Source organism: Streptopelia decaocto (assembly GCF_964273445.1).
Source record: "Streptopelia decaocto genome assembly, chromosome: 3".
In the NCBI taxonomy this organism is placed as follows: domain Eukaryota; kingdom Metazoa; phylum Chordata; class Aves; order Columbiformes; family Columbidae; genus Streptopelia; species Streptopelia decaocto.
Genome location: NC_138656.1, coordinates 118,148,460 through 118,169,143, shown reverse-complemented (window position 1 = coordinate 118,169,143; position 20,684 = coordinate 118,148,460). Strand labels below are relative to the sequence as shown.

The 20,684-nt window shown below is 47.4% G+C and overlaps 1 protein-coding gene across 1 annotated transcript in view; it reads right to left on the bottom strand.

Moving 5' to 3' along the window:
* XKR6 (XK related 6) overlaps positions 1–20,684 on the bottom strand; it is a gene marked incomplete at its 5' end in the record, with an annotated part of 208,174 nt that overhangs the window by 13,805 nt on the left and 173,685 nt on the right. Inside the window, one exon of the mRNA XM_082049866.1 lies at positions 12,411–12,607. Within this exon, the coding sequence (XP_081905992.1) occupies positions 12,411–12,607 (197 nt within the window). The remainder of the gene's footprint in view (positions 1–12,410; positions 12,608–20,684) is intronic.

Sequence of the window (20,684 nt, the reverse complement as noted above, 5' to 3'; positions counted from 1 at the left end):
TCCAGCAGGACAGGGAACTGCTGGAGAGAGTCCAGCGCAGCCACCAAGATGCTGAAGGGAGTGGAGCATCTCCCGTGGGAGGAAAGGCTGAGGGAGCTGGGGCTCTGGAGCTGGACAAGAGGAGACTGAGGGGGGACCTCATTAATGTTTACAGATATATAAAGGTTGAGTGTCAGGAGGATAGAGCCAGGCTCTTCTCGGTGACAACCAACGATAGGACAAGGGGCAATGGGTACAAACTGGAACACAAGAGGTTCCACTTAAATACGAGAAGAAACTTCTTCTCAGTGAGGGTGGCAGAGCCTGGCCCAGGCTGCCCAGGGAGGTTGTGGAGTCTCCTTCTGTGCAGACATTCCAACCCGCCTGGACACCTTCCTGTGTAACCTCATCTGGGTGTTCCTGCTCCATGGGGGGATTGCACGGGATGAGCTTTCCAGGGCCCTTCCAATTCCTGACATTCTGGGATTCTGTGTGAAACTGTGGGTTGTGTAGCCTGGTAACCCACACGCCCTGCAGTGAGGACTCAGGCTATCTTACAAAAGTGCCAATATCTCTCCAGGATCTTCCCACCGTCTCCTGGTGCATCCTTCCCCAGTGCATCCTCCAAAGGGCACACTGAATCTCATGTGGACAGGGCTGCACTGATATTCATAGAGATGCTCATCACTAACAATGTTGTGCATCTCTGTCTTCTAATGCCACAGGAGTAAGAGACGGTCTGATCTGAGCCTGGACTAAATCTGTCCAGGTACCAATCACCTGGGAAAAAAATAATCTGCAGTGGGAATGTTCTGGGAGAGCAGCGGCCAGGATTTCCTGGGCACAGTTTGGGTTGTTTGGAAATAGAGCATGAGAACTCTTATAAGTGTCTATTTTTGACAAAGGCTGTATGAATTGCCAGTCTATTCAGAGCGAGGTACCCTCTGCACAGTCATCACTGTAATGAAGACTTCAGTTAAATTCCTGTTAATCCGAATGTCTTTAACTTGCCATCTCAGAATCACACTGAAAACGAACCCATCCGAATCCCCATAAGTGAATGGCCACAGACAAGAGGATTTGAAGCTCCTTGAGAGACCCCAAGAGATTTGACTTTAAATGCTCCACCAGGATGTCCCAACAACACCCCCAGCAAGGACAGTATTTAAATCTATGCATGCAGAGCAAAATCCCTCTTTGTAGTCAACGTTACAAGGCAGTAGAGTCTATGACAGAAACCTGGTTCAACCCGAAAGGAACACAGCCAGCAGAGAAGGGTACAAATCATCCCTATAGACTTCCATTGCTTTTTCTTGGTGAACTTTCTGGTTCTTCTTGTGCTCACTTGCTTCTGACCTCTGTTCAGAAGTCAGATTAGCCTGAGCCTTTTATCTGCATGGCCATCACCATGGCCTAGAGGCATCCAAATCTTACCAGGCACCTGAGATGGGAACAAAGTCAACCTATGCTACCTTTATAGTAAATATGGAGAAATAAGAACCACCTTTAGCATGGATCTGCCACAGATCTTTAGAGTCTAAAGACACCCAAGTATGACTGTGCTGCTCTTGGTTAGATGTGCAGTGTTGTGTGGTTGTTCATTGCTGACATCTAGGTCTTTTCCCTCTACTGCTTAAAATAGTCTTACCCAGAGTAACAGGAGAAAAAAAGCCCAAGCTTGTGGTTACTTTAACTGGGAAAAATAGGATAGCAAAATCCAAGTGGAGTTACTTTTGGAGGGAAAATCATATTGCACATTCAACAGCTGGTTCTTTGTGAAGGACACTTTAGACACAACTTTTAGCGGCCAATTATTTGCGCAGATTCTTGAGTATGTTGAATATCTTCACAGACTCCAACTGAGTCACTCCCAATTTATACTGTGCAAAGATCAGAATGAACCTCCTATACTGAGATTTTTCAGACCTAATGATATTTGAATTCTACAACTAGGAAACTTTAGAAGAGAAAACACACCTTATCATACTACTATAATGGATTGAAATAATGGGGAAAAAAACCCTTTGCTAAGGAAAACAACATATGGCTAGATTTAGAATAAAATCTTTCCCCACTCTTTTCTGTGTTCTGGGTAGGGATAGTTTGCACGAAACAACATGGCAAATGCACACAATATACTTACATTTTAACTGTACATTTTATATTTGTTACAACATCTTTACCCTGGCATTCTTTTTAAATTCAGATTAGAACCAGGGCCATTGAGAAGAATTTATATCTGCCTAGCACAAGCTGAAAGGATGTTATAACCTTGTAGGTAGGACTAAAACACTGTGAAAAATAGGGGAGCACACCAGCACTGGAAAGAAAAGCCCTAGGAGTTCTGCTCTCCACTTCTAGAACATATCCATGAGCATCTCTTTTCCCCAGCACAGGTCTGGGGCAGCTTTTGAACCTGGCACCTAGAGATCGGTAACCAAGCAAACCCTAATTCTGTTGACTGCTATATCCATGTCATTGTTCTGTCTCAGCCTCCAAAACAGGGTGGCCCAATCCAGATTGCTTGTTGGGAATCGTCCTTGGACCGTGCTAACACCAGAGCCAAGCCTAGAAATTGTTTGGGTTGGTTCTAGCTGCTGTGGGCTAAAAATGTGCCAAAGATTGTGATGATAACTGAACCACTGAGATCTGGTGGCTGTGCTTGTGTTCTGACGTGTTTCAGTTTATTAGGACAGATGAAACCCAACAGGCTCGTCACCAGACTGAGGAAGCAACATCTTCTGCCAGGGCTTAGTGAAGGAATGTCCTGCTATAAATACAGCTCCCACAGCCAGCTCCTTGGAGACGAGGCAACATCAAGGCAATGTTTTAAACAGTCTGTGACAGTATGATACACGGACCCTGCAAACCACCCCTGGTCAATGGTTTGACCTGGACACAGAAAGTTTATAGGCCATGACAGAAATAACTCCATTGCAGTTCTGGAAATGCTTTTGACCTGATGGGGAAGAGGAAGGAAACTCAACTTGGTTCATAATCACCGGCCAAGGTAAAGGATCTTTATTCAGTGTGTTTAGCAGAGATGCATCAGCAGTGAACACACTTTGCTAACCTTATGGTTTGTAAATCTTTGTTATTGTGTCAGGGGCCATTGCTGGAGTTGTCTCAGCCTAATTGCAGCTGAGAGGCCTGGTCTTCTGAAAGATGGAGACTGGCCTACCCCTTCTACAGAGAGGTGGCATCATTAGAGTGAGTCTGGTAGAGCATTTCTGTGAGGGGGGGGTGACAAAGTGACAAAAATGGATGTGGTGCATCTGGTGCTGCCTTGCAGTGGGGAAATAGAAGGCACCAGGGACATTGATTTCCAAAGAAAACAGCAGGAACCTGTTTCTTCCTCTGCTTCCCGTGCTTTGTACACTCTGCAAATATCTAAGTGATGTGTAGCAGGCCAGAACTCAATGACACCCCAGTGTCCACCCATTAAGTCACGCTCATGTTGGCTTGTGTCTCCTGGGTCCTTTTGTCTTCTCAGAAGCTCATGTGTGTACAAGATGGAGTTGAGACTGCTTCTTCAACACATTAATGAACATCATCTTCCCCAAGGACAAGCTGAGATCCAACCAGGAATCTGTTCTCCTACTGCAAATGTCTCTTTGCACCTTGGGGTGTATCAGATATGGGTTCCTGTGACAGGGAAATGGCTGTGCCTGGTGGATGTCCCCCATCAGTGATCATCCGTGTGCAGCTGTGAGTGTACTGAGGGCACTGAGAGCATGAGGTTGGTAAATGCCACTTAGGACAAAAGTCATTTCAGGAGATTTCTACTGACTCAGTAAATCTGCTGCACTCCCAGACTGAGGACTGTCACTCCAAGCTAATCATACAAAACAAATAATAGCTTCTGAAACAAGAAAGTCCTTTCCTCCAACAGTCAGCGGTTTTGAGCCAGTTGCATCAACCTGGACTACTCCATCTACATCAAGGGAAGAAGTACAGAGAAGTCCTTACCCAGCACCTTCTCCATTTCTTCTGTCCACTCAGTGTCTCTGTGCTCTCTGTTTACCCACAGTTAGCAAGCTCTCCTAGATGCCTGATGTTAACCCCAGAGCTACACACTAGAGTAACCTGAAGACAAAACGAGTTGAATTTCCATGTGTTTTGCTAACCTATTGCACAGCAGCGTGCAGCCACCTTCTCCTCTGTGCTCATCACCAGTCTGACATGAGACGTGTGTCTCCAAAAAGTCTGCAGCATAAAATCACCTGAAAAAAAGCGCCTTAATTTCCTGGCTGGGATCTGCTTGGCATTAACTTGCTCCCCAGGAGCCTGCAGTGTGGAGATGCTCTCCAAGACCTTAGGCTACTCAAACCTCTTCCTCTGTGCCTCAGTTTCCCAGCTGGCCTGCAGCTCCTCAGAACAGCATGGGCTGATTGCTTGTGTAGTGCTCTGATGATGTAACCCTCCAAATGATTGCCACAGCCTTACAAAAAGCCTAAAATTGGCAGCACTGGCTACCTGCCAGTGCTGTCCCGTGAATGGTGACTCATCTTTATTGGCTGTGCCATGTCATATGTGTGACGGTGGCACGTGGTATGGAACAGAAGGTTTTTTTTATCAGCACCCCAAAATAACAAGAGCTACGGCAAGGTGGTGGATGGAGAAACTGCAGGTGGGGATGGGCTAAGGGATGACATCTCTCTTTGGGTTTGCTCCAAAGCCTATTGGAATTTAGAAAGCTGTCACTGGTTTCAAAGGCTGCTGGGCCCAGTCCTTCCCCACCGCGCTGGGACAATATGGTTGATGATCGGGCAAGCCTTCCCCGTGCCGCTCGCTGCCAGCGTGCCTCAGGCTTGGCCTGCTCTCAGCACGCCAGGGCAAGACGTCCTCGGTTCCCACTGCCAACTGTGGAGATGGCTTTTTGACGCTGCTGGGAACTGGCCGGGGATCAGCGACTCGCCTCAAGCAGGGCACCAAATTGCTATCTGTCATCTGGCTTTGGCGAGAAGGAGGGGATGGCAGGAATGGAGCCATATGCCCCAGTCTGGCAAAGTGCTTGAGTCATATGAGTGGACTCTGGGAGAACTGCTTATGTGTCTGGAGCTCTCTGGGCATTTTGTGAGGTGCCTCCTCGGTCTGCTGATGAACATTTAAAGGGAAACTGTGGTTGAATCAGGACAGACTTTTAACACAGGTTACGCCGGTTCCTCTCTGCCAAGCCCCTTCAGCAAGTGCACAACTGGTGAGGTCCCTTGCCCACATGGCAACGAGCAACTGTTGTTCTGTTTATGCAGAAAGGAAGAGTAGGCGCCGATCTCTTCTCTCTGGTGACCCACAATAGAGCCCAAGGGAATGGCAGGAAGATGTGCCAGGGGAGGTTCAGGTTGGACATGAGGAAAAGGTTCTTCACCCAGAGGTGCTGGACACTGAACAGGCTCCCCAGGGAGGTGTCACGGCCCCAACCTGACAGTGTTCAAGAAGAGACTGGACAATGTCCGCAGACACACGGTGTGACCTGTGGGGTGTCCTGTGGAGGAACAGGAGTTGGACTCGATGATTCTTGTGGGTCCTTCCAACTCAGGACATTCTACACTTGATTCTATGATTTTATGCCTCTTCTGTCACAGGGAACCAGGGCTGGATGATAGGTGCTTCCCGTTTATTTTATTCCGCAAGGAATGTCACAAGACGGAGCAAGAATATGTCTTAAACCCCATGGGCAAAATTTTAGCATCTTTTTTCTTTATGATCTGTCTCACAGCCCAAACCAAAGCCCAGAATGTGACTCTGGTAGACCTTTTACCCACCGCATCTCCTGTTACTGACAACCCTATGAGGCAAAGACTTTCTTAGACATACATTGCAGTTATCTTGCTGTATGTAAGGAAAAATACAGTGGTCAGAAAAGGGAGGAGGAATTCTACTGCTGGAGGAAAAGGACTTCGCTTAGGCCTGCACCAGTGTCTCAACCAAACAGAGGATGCAGATGACATGGTGGTCTGTTTTGTACTGAGCCCTCTGGAATCTGATGTCTGTATAGAAAGGGTGAACCATGTCTTATTTAGAATTGGTAACTCTGGTTATGGGACTCTGCACAAACAGGGACAACTTTCTGTAAATGATGCCACAGAGATTTGAATCTGGGGTTTTGGATTCATGTTTCAGCATTGTTGGAATGTCTATTTTTAATTACACCCAAACTGAAAGAAATCTGCAGAAAACAGGCAGCAGCACCCCACAACAAGCACTTTCCCCTTACACATATCCTTACATCCAACATGGCATTTCCCACCCATAGTCCTCTGCGGCTGCATCTCTACTGAGAACCGAGTATTTGCAGGGATTGTTCTCCAGCCCTGGGGCCAGCACGCACACCCAGGCACCACCCACACCCCATCAAACTGGATATTAGGAAAAAATTACTCATGGAAAGGGTTGTCAGGCATTGGAACAGGCTGCCCAGGGAAGTGATGGAGTCACCATCCCTGGAGGGGTTTAAAAGGTGCATAGACGAGGTTCTTAGGGACATGGTTTAGTGCTAGAGTTAGGTTATGGTTGGACTCGATAATCTTGAGGTTTTCTTCCAACTGAAATTATTCTATGATCTCTTGCCATCCAAAGGTGGCCACATCCAACAGCCTGTTGGGAATGGTCCCTGGTCTGTGTTTACTCCTGAGGAGTCCTTGGGGCTTGTTTGGCTCAGAGTTAGCTGGTCCAAGCCAAAACCATGTCAGGCCCATGCTAACGGGGTAACAGTGGTGACAATGGCTGCCCATTGCCAGTGCCTCTTCCACTTGCATCCCAGCACTCCATTTCTGCTGGGCTCTCTGATGGATGTACCTGCTCGGCTCAGGACAGCTTGAAGGATCTTGCACCGTCTTCTAGTGCTCCTTCAAGGTTGGCAGTGTTACCTGCAGGATGAGCTTTCATATTTAATTAATGTCTTTCACTTTCTGTGGAGACATGGGAGTTTTAGCCTCCTTAGTGACATTCAGCACAGTTTTGATCACTTCTGAAAAACACACCCTTGAGCTGAAGGCTCCCTTTCTAACCTGGTTGCCCCAGCTGAGAAGGTTACTTTGATCTTTGGTGCCTGAATGGAAAGGGGACTGAGTAAAAAGCAACCCATTCATTTGTTGTCCTTTAGATATGGCCTTGTTTTTAGATCTCAAACCATTCCTCAACAAGTCATGGTGTCTTGGGACATTTCCTACCCTATGAATATATCTAACATGACATTTCAGACTGTATGTGGTTCGCAGCATATCCATTATTCACAGCATATTATTGGTTAACCATCAGCCTGCCATCAGGTGAAAATTATCTGAGAAATTTATCTCCACATTAGATTTAACTCGTTATCACCCACAGAGGAAACACCTTACTCAGACGAAGGACTGTTTAACTTGAGGTTCTCTCATCCCAAACCCATTCAACTCAACGGGGAATTCCTTCTCTGGGCAGTGAGGACAATGGTTGACCCACCCCTGCTGCTTGTCCTCCCATAGCCCACAAAGACCCATTAATTCTTCTAAACTAAATGACAGCGAAAAGCATCTTGCACAAAAGGACTGGCCCTGACCATAAATGGCCTCTAGACATAGTACAGAAAGAGTGAGGACATGATGAAACAAATAAGACTTTGCTTTGGGACGGGCAACAAAATTTGGCTACATCCTTTGCGAACTCCAAGATAACCCTTTAGCCCACACACATCTCTAGCTGAGATGTCTAAAAACTCCTTTAGTGCACAGCTTGTATCACTCTGCTTAAAAGAGAAAAACTGAACCTAATATTGCTTTTTCTTATATATCCGAGCAGCTTCAGACTACTTATTGCCGGCTGCAGAGAGTGCGGACACCTCGCAAAATCCCAGAGGTTTCAACCAGACTTTGCAAAGGTTTATGCCACAAAAGCTTACGCCACAAATCTCTTCCAGATTAACGGCAGGGTTATAGAGGAGATGGGCACAGCATCGGTGGATAGACAGTCCTTTTTATGGGGGAAACCCCGCGCTGAAAACTGCAGCCTCACACAGACAAATTCCCAGCAAAAACACTACGTAAAGTCCTCGTGACGTGAGTGGAAGGATGTTAGAGGTTCAGATAAATCTCATTAAGCAGCCACATGAAAAAAAATAAGTAAAAGGAAGCTTCTGTAAGATGAGATTTATGCTTAAAAACTGGAATCCCTGTCATCTCACTAACTGCCTAGAAGTTGGGTGTCTCTTTAAGCTGGTTATATGGGCACCTATCCATTCAGTGCAGAGGAATAGTTGTCTCTGCAGGGTGAAGTGGGTTAAGGATGGTTTATTTTGCAAGAAGAGAGGTGGATTATCTGCTAGGAGTGATTATGAAATGAAGATCTGGGTTCCTGCTCTTTTTTGTTGTTTTTGTTTTAGTTAATATTATGTTTCCCACTGGAAATACACCATGTTATTTAAATCGGGGAAGTGTTCTGGCCGTTGCTCTCCAGGAATCTGAAAGCGATGGCCACCCTTTCATCCCGTCCTCTCCAAAATCTCAGGGACAGTTACGGTGAGCAAGAGACAGGGCTGCATCCTCTTCAAAGTCCCATCACCTTCAGGTTGTTCAGCCTGGAGAAGACAAGGCTCCAGGGAGACCTTTCTGCACTTAAAAGGGGCCCATAAGAAAGATGGGGACAGACTTTTGATCAGGGCCTCTTGTGAAAGGACAAGGGGTGATGGTTTTAAATTAAAGGAGGGGAGATTCAGGCCAGACACGAGGAAGTAATTGTTGCCCCTGAGGGTGGTGAGAGCCTGTCCCAGGTTGGCCAGAGAGGTGGTGGATGAACCATCCCTGGAGACATCCCAGGCCAGGCTGGACGGGGCTCTGAGCAACCTGAGCTGGTGAAGATGTCTCTGCTCATGGCAGGGGTGCCACTGGATGAATGTTGAAGGTCCCTTCAAACCCAAACTATTCTATGATTCTAAGGGGAGGTCTGATTGCATGACCTGGCTTCTGTCTAGATTTATGGAGCATCTCATCTCACCTCCTTCAGCTGCTTTGGGTACAGGCTGATCCATGTTTTGGAGGCATCCTTCCTCCCTCACCCTCTGTTGACTCTGTTTCCGACCCAGACAGCTATGGCTGGAGGGGGTGAATCACTCGCTAAGGTCCTGCATACCAACACCAGCTCCTTCCATATGCATATTCAGGAGCTGATGACGACCCATTTGTCCCAGCAGCCGCAGCACAAAGTCCTCCAGCTCAGGCTCTCGGTGTGCACCTTCCAGGTCAGATCTGCTCACCCAACAGAGTACACCGAGTTCTTCACTTCTTTTGTCTCCATGCTATTTTCTGCTCTTCCCGAGTCATCGGGTGACAGCAGTGAAGCTGGGATCTGCATTGTGCTAGGGATATGTTGAAGAAACCAATCCTGACCTTTGTGAAATCTCAGAGGTGTTGTCCCAAGCTTTATTGACTTGTCCTCAAATTCCATCCCCAGCACTTCTGCTGCTGTTGGTGTCACACCATGCAGGAGGCACTAACTTCTGCATGAGCAGGGTCCCATTAGTGACCCTGCTCTGTTCTTTGAGAGCTGAAGAAGCAATAAACACAGGTCCCACCCAACCCTTTCAAAGAGGGTGGAATGATTCTTGCAAAGCCTGGTGAGGCTTGTCTTTCTTCTACCCACCCAACATATACAGAAAGCAGGAAATAAAGCGTTAGCTTGATTGCATCCCCTCCTGCTAGTTCTTGCAGTGCTCCTCAGCCACCACAGAGAAGATCAGCCCTTTTTGTCACTGTGCTCCAGAGCATTGATACTCTGGTTTTGAGTAAAGACCTCCAGTATATTCACTCTTCTTTCCTCAACAGCTGCCTTAACACGGGAACTAGGAGAATAAAAGCAAAACTTCCTGGTAGGCATTCAAGTAACTCCCTTTCTAAAGTTCCTTAAATAGGAGATGGAGACATTAGCTGACCCGTGTGGAGAAGACTGGAGTGTGGTTTGGCTTTCTGCACTGGGCTTGGCATCGCAGTTTTAAGAGGACTGGGGTTTGGAAGAGCCATATAAAATGGTAAATTGACCTTGTCCCAGCACTCTATGAATCAGTAAGAGACTGTGTAAACCCTGTGGAAATAGCTGGAGTCTGGACATCTTAGCGTGGGCTGTAACGGGGTTTATAAGCCCTGCTGTGGGCTGTTTTGCCAGTGTGCATCTCTCAGTGATGCAGCCGAGCATGTCCCTGCTTAGAGGCAAAACTGGCCTCTTCCTGTGACAAAACACGCTCACATACACATGATGCACCAGCAGAGACTTGATTTGATTTTTAAACACACTGCCTTCCTAACAATATCCATCCTCCTTTGCTTTCTGACTGCTTTAAGGGAAATCTCTGATGCTGCCTCTCATAATGGCTCCCCTCAGCATTTAATTTCCTTTTACATAATTACGCACTGGCCGCGAGGAGGAGGAGGAGGAGGAGGAAGACACGGGCACTGAACCCAGCTCTAGGAAACCTTGCGCCTGAGCCAGGAGCGCTGAGCAATCTCCGCTGCTCGTATCCCGAGATGCGCGACCGCATCCCTGGCACAGGCAGCGGGGTGAAGAGGGTGCACTGGGGACCCCAAGAGCTCGGCTGCTGGAGCGTGGCAGGCAAAGAGCCCTCCAGGGCTCGAGGAGGCAGGCGGGGACGTGCATCGCCTCGGAAGAGAGAGCGCCTTGCCTTGCAAGAGAGAGCGGCTTGCTCGGTGTGGTGGAGGAACAGAGGAACTGCATAGCTGAAGAAGTGGAGGGGGGGAGGACTGGAAAATGATGCAGCTTGTTCGGTGGATTAGGCAGCCACGCCTGGAAGTGGTAAACTGAAAGAGCTGCAGATTTGGAAGCCTAAAGGGATTATTCGCCCGCGTTGGCCGACTTGCAGCACAGCAGACGCCGGTGAACTTCACCCAGTGCTTTCTGCAGTGAGTCCAGCCATCTGCAAGCCTCTTAGGTTATGATTTATACATTTTTAGTAGGGTTAATAGTGTTGGAAGCAGCAGGAAAAGGGTGCTGGCAAATGCGAGCAGTTCTAGGAGGGGTTGTAGAAAAGCGTGTTCATCATGTCAGCACTTTGGAGGCCTGGAGAGCTTTTAATGAGAGGTTTCAGTAAAAGACTGCATAAAAAGGAGAAGGGACGCCTCTATAAACAACTGTGACGGACTTGCTTAAAGAATGAAGGATGGGAGAGCAGTCTGACTTACTGATGCTCTAGATAGCAGGGGGATTGGACTAGATGATCTTTTGAGGTCCCTTCCAATCCCAAACATACTGTGATACTGTGATACTGTGATAGTGGTGACCTTGGTCTAGCCAGCTAAATCTAACCCCGAAGAGCTGCCCGGTTCCAATCCCAGCTCCAAGAAACTCTGCAGGTCTGCCAGAAATGGCGAGCCACAAACAGGCTGGTTTTGGGAAGCCGTGTGTCATCATTGGTGTGTGTATAGAACAGGAGCTGAATAACCCAGAAGGTCATCAACTGATACTGCTGTTGGTCCTTGGAAAGGACAACTGTCCCTTGAACCGGTGACAGCTGGCAGGCAGCATTCCCATGGGCATGGGCTGGTAGAGCTGCTCCCCCCAGGGCTGGGACAGGGACATCTGCCTGTTCACTGGGGTGGATGCCCCGTGCTCAGGACGTCGCTTCACCAAAGGGCATCAGAACTGGAAAACTCATATCTGTGGTTGCTTCCAAGCCTCTGCTCATCTATTTACCTTTGCAATGCTACCTGCACTACAACATCTCTGTCCCTACACAATCCCCTCTGCTGCCTTCTCTCCTCTTTTTTTCTTGGATGTAGTACCAATGACTAAACCTTAATTTCTGGGCACTCTTCAGAAAAGGTTCTACAGCATTTAGCTACTAAAAATACCCCTTACACTACACTTCATACCATCAGAGCATTGCACAGGCATTGAACCGTTTGCCCTCACAACACAAATTCAAATTTGGCCAACGGTATCATCTTACTTATGTAAGGAGGGAAACTGAGGCAGGGAATGATTGTGTTTGCCCAGGGCCGGGCAGCAAACAAATGGTGACACTCGCCATAGCACTGACCACCTGCCTTCTCCTGACAACATCATCATTTCTTTAGTCTGGACTGGGTGTGGAAGAGCTGAATCTCATATTTCCATTATTATTTTATTTTATTTTATTTTATTTTATTTTATTTTATTTTATTTTATTTTATTTTATTTTATTTTATTTTATTTTATTTTATTTTATTTTATTTTATTTTATTTTATTTTATTTTATTTTATTTTATTTTATTTCTCAGCAGAACGAGCAGAAATTTTACCCAGCGAATGCAGCGCGGAGCTGGAATGAGATTTGTCCCAAGTGGCAGCCCCTTGCACACCAGGTTGCGTAGGGCGGAGGATTTAGCCAAAGATCCATAGGCAGCTCAGGTGGGACCAGAGTGGGGAGTCCGGGAGGATGGGGAGGGGGACACGAGGGGGTCACTTACATGGTAATGTTTCTGCACGGTTCTTTTGGATCATTATGCAGAGCTGTAGCACCAGTTGAGGGGCGCTCTCGAGGAAAGTCTCCAGGAGGCGCAACATATTTACGTCTGCATATTCGTACATCATAGCCCAGTAGAAACGCCGCTGGTGTTCCTTCCGCCTCTGGCTCTGGATCCCCAGGTACATAGTTCGGATATACCTGCAGGGAACAGGAGGAAAAGCTGAGCGTGAGATTTAGGCAGGCGTCAAAACCTGAAGGGGAAAGGGCTGTGGGACAGATGCATGGGTAGAAGGATGTCGTCTGGGTGAAGTGGATTCTGGACTGTCTACACAGATACATTTTGTGTGGTGGGAGTGGGAAATCTTTTGCTTGCCCCAACCAAACCATAGAATCATAGAATGGTTTGGCTTGGAAGGGACCTTATCGTGTAGTTCCAACCCCCCTAACATGGCAGGGACACCTTCCACAAGCCCAGGTTGCTCAAAGCCAAGTCCAACATGTCCTTGAACACTTCCAGTGATGGGGCATCCACCACCTCCCTGGGGAACCTGTTCCAGTGTCTCACCACTCTCATGGGGAAGAATTTCTTCCTTATACCTTATCTAAATCTCCCCTCTGTCAGTTTAAAGCCATCACCCCTTGTCCTGTCACTACATGCTCTTGTAAAAAGTCCCTCTCCAGCTTTCTTATTGGCCCCTTTTAGGTACTGGAAGGCTGCCCTAAGGTCTCCCTGGAGCCTTCTCTTCTCCAGGCTAAACCCCCCCAACTCTGTCAGCCTCTCTTCATAGGAGAGATGCTCCAGCCCTCTGATCATCTTTGGGATCCTCCTCTGGACACACTCCAAAAGGTCCATGTCCTTCTTCTGTTGGGGGCCCCAGAGCTGTGAAGCATGGGCATAGGAAATGCTCATGAAACATTTGCATGAGAAAACAACTCTCTCACTTTGTTCTCAGGATGAGAAAAGTAGACACCACTTGACAAATGTTGGCCATGACACTTGGCGGTGGCTTGACACATCATTTAAGCCCCTTCAGCACTCTAGTAAGGAGCTTCCCTCACAGACCCCAGAGACTTGACCCCATTTCATCGCAGGTGGAGCAATGAAACATCACCTTCACCTTCAGCACATGTATGACCCACAAATGCAAAATGCCACAGCTTGGTTAGCTATTGAGACTTCATGCAATGTTGGACGAGAGGGAGGTACCTCATGCATGGTGGACAGGTACTGCTCTATCATCTGTTTCCATCTCACGCATACAAGGAGACCTGTAAACCTCACCATGGGACACAACTTATTTTCAGGGAACATTTGTCCAACCTTTGTAAATGGAGCTGATCAAGTCTGGGTAGCACAAGATGCCCAGATGTCACACGACTCATGGCATTTAAGACAAGAAGCATCTCCTAACAAGGTCCTTTCTAATGCTTGCTGATATTAATGATCTAATATTGTGTTTTTTTCCCTCTCATCCTGAGCACTGAAATTCGGGATGGGAATAATTTCATTTAACACCGACCATGAAGTCGGTCAACTGAGCTGGTCAATGGAGAGAAACGTCCCCTCCCGAACCATTCGCCTGTCCCAGCTCGGATGGCAGCATGACGGTGGGACAAAGTGACTTCTGGAGGCTCTGGGAGGGGTTCACAGCACAAACGGGGGTTTCGCCAAAACGATTAGGTCATTCCTTGCCATTTGGAGCGAGATCACACAGCAAGAAAGAGCAGGAGGAAAGGACATGAGCCTCGACAGCCTCTATATCTCCAAGTTACACCCAAAGACAGGGACCTAGGAGAGAAGCAGAGGTAGCTCTGCAAACCTTGCCCTTTTTTAAGCACCTTGTCCTTCTCGTTCACCGTTTGCAAGCACAGAAGAAAAATCCCGAAAGCAGACGCAAGGACACACCAAAAAAACAATAATGCAGGAAAGCCACCAGATGGGGCTCGACACTCGAGAAAACGCCACGCCAGTCACATCTGACACTGGTGACACTGGTGTGACATCCCCAGCAGAGCCCCAGTGGGCTGGAAATGCCCCTGGACCACCTGCTGTCCCATGGACACCAGTTCTCCTCCCACTCCCCAACATGCCCACGTACTCTTCATGTCCCTGGAAGATCCAAACCCAGAAACTGCAGCATGACACAGGGATCCTGCCTTCCCTTCACGCGTGCAACAAATCAAGTAAATGTAGTTTAGCCGGAAAGGCAAAGTTGGGCAGAGCGAGTTGTAATGGCTCATGGAGAAAGCCATGAAAAGGAGCATGCAACTGGTTTTCATAATATCACCAAAAAACAAGGTGGTGGTGCCCATAAAGTGCTGCCCATGGGGAAAGACAAGACAGCATCACCTCTGCCAAACTCTTATTCACCAAATCTGTCCTGTAGTCTTGCACGGTCTCCCCTTAGCTCCTGGTCCTGCTCATTCCTGAAACCTAAAGTCCTCTTCTGAAGGTTGAGTCACTAATTCATCCTCATCCCATCCATGGACAAGGAGAAGAATTTATTCCTTTTCACCCTACAGCAGTTCTTTACCTGTTTGCCCATAGTTACCCTATAAACCCTTCTTTTCTTCAGACTAAAAATACCCACCATATTTCTTTCAGTCCCTTCTCACAGCTCACATTTGCTAGACCTCTGCTCTTCCACATTGCTGTCCCCACCACCTGTTTCCAGGTTTTGCTTATTTTTAAAGCCATATTTATTTTCCAAGCCCCCCCAGTTGGTACAACCACACTGTAATAACAACATTCAATCACTAAAAGAGATTCAGAAGGAACTAACAGAAGGGACACCACGTCCTGCGATGATTTCTCCTTGATCTCTAGGAATTCACCACCATCCACACAGTTTAAACATGAAGGTTTCAAGCTATTCATGGAGGCAGCACACTTAAAAAGACATAAAAATGCTTTGGATTAATTATTGCCTCCTCCTGTCTCCATCAACAGCAGAACAATGGTAATGACAGCAGCCCCAGATTCTCTTGGCTGTTGAGGCTTTTGCAAAGGTCAACTTGTGTATTGTGGCACTTTCATAGATGGGGAAACTGAGTCACGGAGCACTAAGAGGGCTCTCCCAAGGTCTTCTGGCAGATAACCCAGATCTTTTAGTGCTGTCCCCAGCCTCTAAAGGCCACATCACAAACCCGCAAGTGAAGAGCCAGCTGATGGTCCTCCATCCATGGTGCACCTACTTCTTGATACCATAAAACCCAGTCCTGCCCAATCTCATCTGTACTGGGAGACCCAGCAGGACAAATCTGATCCCTGATCCAGCTGCCACATGGGACGGTGACCTTGGGAATCCCTTTGGCCAGCAAAATGTCACAGACTCCCAAACAAACAGCACGCAAGCAAAACAGCTTCCGAGGACCATGTGGAGCAGAAGGTAAATGAACTTCCCTCTGTACTCACTTTTTGGTCCATGAAAGAATGTGGTGCTCTCTCCTTAGCATCCTTCAGACCCAAATCTGACAAAGAGGGGAAATGGAGGAGTGAAAACCCATTCCTCCTTGATGCCAGTTGATTGGGAGATTTTAATAGGGAAGGCAGGAGAGGAATTGGGAAAAGCTGTGTTTCTACCTGGTAGGTTTTCAACAACTAATAAACACCTGTCTAATTAATCAATATTAACTTTCACCCAGCTACAACATTTGCAATGCTTGATCTTGTATCCAAACATGAATGTATAGCGCTGTTGTAAGCAGCTTCTTCTTTGGGATATTTTATTTACTTGTTTGAGGGATTTTTCCTACTTTTACTAACACTGGTTAAGTGTAGACAAAGTGTAGAAAAGAAAAAAATCAATGTCATTTCACTTGAAATTCGTTGTTCTCGGTCAAGCTGGTAGCAAACAGGATTCTATAATTAGACTTTCAAATCCATACTCAGGCCTGATCTTCAATCTTTAGCAACACGATGCTTCCTCTTATGTCAGTGAAAGCCATTCACCACCCTGTGCTTTTGAAAATCGGGCTAATTTATTTATTTAAGAGCTTAATTTTGGATACAGGAGTCTAACTTCAGGCTTTTTATTTTTTGAATGCTGGCTATTTTTATATATGAGTGTGTGTATTTGTGTGTACGCTCGTATTTTTAGTTCCAAGCCCCATCATGGCTTCAAGAGCTAGAACTAATTTGGGATTGGGACGGGGGATTCGGGGCGATTTTCTTTAAATGCACAAAGGATTGGCTGTCCCCTCTGTTCTGGCAGCATTCCCAGAATTCCTCTCGGCGTAATTACCCTCACGCTTATTTACTACGTATGTCACAGTAGCACAGAAACTGCCCTGGACAAAGTCACTGCTGTCCCTGCGCCAAAACACGTTTTTAAGGAGCCAAAGCCATCGGCTCCAGATATGTGGCCAAATAATCTATGGAGAGAGCTGGAGGATGCCACCAGGAGATGCTCCTACTGTAAAAACAAACAAACAAACACACAAACCACCAAACCACCCTAAGTGGCCTAAGAAGGCCAATGGTACCTGGGGTGGGTTAGAAGGGGGTGGTCAGTAGGTCAGAGAGGTTCTCCTGCCCCTCTGCTCTGCCCTGGGGAGACCACACCTGGAATATTGTGTCCAGTTGTGGCCCCTCAGTTCCAGCAGGACAGGGAACTGCTGGAGAGAGTCCAGTGCAGCCACCAAGATGCTGAAGGGAGTGGAGCATCTCCCGTGGGAGGAAAGGCTGAGGGAGCTGGGGCTCTGGAGCTGGAGGAGACTGAGGGGTGACCTCATTAATGTTTACAGATATATAAAGGGGGAGTGTCAGGAGGATGGAGCCAGGCTCTTCTCGGTGACAACCAATGGTAGGACAAGGGGTAATGGGTACAAACTGGAACACAGGAGGTTCCATTTATATTTAAGAAGAAACTTCTTCCCAGTGAGGGTGTCAGAGCCTGGCCCAGGCTGCCCAGGGAGGTTGTGGAGTCTCCTTCTCTGCAGACATTCCAACCCGCCTGGACACCTTCCTGTGTAACCTCATCTGGGTGTTCCTGCTCCATGGGGGGATTGCACTGGATGAGCTTTCCAGGTCCCTTCCAATTCCTAAAATTCTGTGATTCTGTGAAGTGCTATGGGAAAGGATGCTTCATGTGGATGACAGATGTGGCCCAGCAGTCTCAGCAAGGACCGTAGCAGAAATGTCAGGAGACAGGATTATGGAGCCAGAAGCTCTGTCTAGACCATTAAACAAAGGAGACCAAAGACTGGCCTCTGTCCTTGGCCAGCTGGCATGACTCGACTCCGTGTGGCTACGTCCATGCTAGTTGGCCTTGGTCAAAGTTGTCAGAGACTCTGGGCTGCCAGTTTAACAGGGTGAACTATTACAGGATCATGCCTGTGCCTTGGCACTGCTCGATTTACAGAGGTGGCTCCGAATATCACCAGCAGGAAGTGCAGGAGGATGCCTCAGGCAACAAGCTGGTTTGAAACAAAGAGGGATGCTGGTGTGTAAGAGGGATACAGGAGCACAGAAAGGCACATCAGCACAGGCCCTGGGCTATGTTTTGAGGAAAGAAAAGTCCTGATGGCCTGGCCCACACAACCACAAGCTGACCAAGGTCAGGAATTTCAGGTTGTATCTCTAATAGTCAAAGGACAGGAGACTGATCACTTTTCCTGGGGCAAATGAGCCAAGACTGACCACAGAAATGAACTCTCTCATCCTCCAAAACCAAGTAGCTGCCTTCATACTCTGCCTTGGTAACCATCCCTGGCCCCTATGGAGTCCTGAACCCTACCCAGGTTATGATTACTTGGGATAATGCTAGTAAGCCTTGGCCAATCGAGTGATTATACTCACAATTTAGCAGCGATAGTGCCCATGAGCAGGTCTTGAATTGCCTAGTTTACTAATACAGGTCTATGGAAAGATGGAAAGAAATAGGGTTTGGGATACTCATACCACTCCAAACAACTCCAGGTTGGGAAACTCTTTTTGACTGAGCACAACCAACAACTGCTTTCAGAGAAGAAAACCATAGCTTGAAAAATAGGAGAAGATGCTAGAGAAGCCAGAAACGGACCTCTAGGGAAAAAAGGAGTTGAGAAAATTAAGTCTGCTGAGTAGATTGCAACTTACACCTGAAGCACCCTTTGGATGAGTAGGATTTATCAAGACCTGGAGGGCATCAAGAACAACACCCTTCCCAGCATCTCATTAATCTTCTCTGCTTCTCTCTGAATAAACCTACTTTGCCATGGCACTACAGGAGTGTGGTTATGTCCTAGGTGCTCTCCTAGGTGAGCAGCAGGTCAAGGGAGGTGATTCTGCCCCTCTGCTCTGCTCCGATGAGACACCACCTGGAGTTATATGTCCAGCTCTGGGTCTTCAGCACAGGACACACATGGACCAGCTGGAGAGGGGCCAGAGGAGCCCCAGAAATGATCCGAGGCTGGAACAGCTCTGCTGGGAGGACAGGCTGAGAGAGTTGGGGTGTTCAGCTGGAGAAGAGAAGCTCCAGAGAGACCTTAGTGCAGCCTTTCTGTATTTAAAAGGGGCCGATGAGAAAGACTGGGACAGACTTTTGAGCAGGGCCTGTTGTGATAAGACAAGGGGTGATGGTTTTAAACTAAAGGAGGGAGATTCAGGCCAGACATGGGAAGAAAATGTTTACACTGATGGTGGTGAGAGCCTGTCCCAGGTTGGGCAGAGAGGTGGTGGATGAACCATCCCTGGAGACATCCCAGGCCAGGCTGGACGGGGCTCTGAGCAACCTGAGCTGGTGAAGATGTCCCTGCTCATGGCAGGGGTGGCACTGGGGGAGCTTGGAAGGTCCTTTCCAACTCAAACTGTCCTATGATTCTGTGATAAGTGTCATGGTAGCAACGCACACCATATGGATAGACACCATCTCCCTCACCATCGCACACACCAACCTTCTCCCTGGTGCTCGCTCCTGGAAGAAGAGGGGTGGAATGGGCAAGTTATCCAGCTGACAGCTCACCCTCCTGCCATCTCCTCCACAGACACCACTGCCAACTCTTGCAAAGGGCCATTATCCTCATGTGCTAGAGGGTGTTCATGGATTAAAAGCCCACTCCTTGGAAGGGAGGAAATGAGGACATGTGTGACTGCTCGGCTGGAAGGCTTGCAGCGGAGGCTGCCTGAACGTACCCTTAAAATGAGGTTATGTCAGGCCAGATCTCAGCTGGAGTGAGCTGGCATCCACAGGGCTCTGGCAATTTACACCAGCTGTGGCTTTGGCCTGCTTTTTTAATTTTAATGAATTATTTTCATTCTAACAGATACAAAAGGAATAGAAGATGCAGCGCTCAAGCAACAGGGGAGCATGAAAGTAAAATGCCGCCTATTAAAAAAATCAAAAATCAAACTTAGAATTGCCATCGCAATTAACGTGCTCAATATCAACATTTGCTAGCGATTTTTTTTTTCCCCCGTTGTTATAATGTTGCAAGTTAGCAATAAGGATTCACAGGTGGATAATTATCGTTCCTAGTTTGAGTATCGAAGTAGTAACTGTGGGGTCCCATCCAGGTGCTGATATACATCAGCTTCATCTGGCTGCTTCCATGGCATCGAACTTCTCCAGAACAAGGAGCTGCATCCAAACCACCTCTGGGGAGTGATTCCTGCCCTGGGCTAATCCTCAACAGTGTGCAGGACTTATTTATGCCACTGGTAGTGACCTTGGGCCAAAACCTTGCTGGGGACCATTGCTAAACTGGGAAAGGTCACTTGCCACCTCAAAAGCAAGAAAGGGCACCTGAAATCTTCTCATAGGACTAAGCAAGCAACGCTCAAACCCTTTAATCCAGCACCCTCATAGGTCATCCAAACCACATATCATCATTTTGATGGGCCCTGATTTTCAGTACGGCAATTCTGAGGGCTTTCTGAAATCTCGCCATTTTCGGCATTTCTTTGTATGTTTTATACTTAAGAATGAATAAAACACGGCAAAAAGGGTGTTCATCAAGTGTTTCAGCCTTGTGGTTTCTGCCCTCTCCTGCCCACTAAACGTGCTTTAGTATACAAATACTCCTTATTTAGTTAATTGTTTCTATCAGCCCCTGCTAAACAATTAATAAACTGCTTGGTGCCTTGTCATGCTTATTGGAGGAGAATGTCACTGAACAAAAAACAAGCTTATTCCATGCTTTAGAGACACTTAACAAGCTTAAACGTGTGGCATGACATCATCCATGAGTTGTATAGACTAGCAGGTCACAGGGGACACCGTCTTTCTTTTGAAACAGAGTTTATCATCATCTTGGGACTCCAATATGAGACGTTATCCACCTTTCACCTATCACC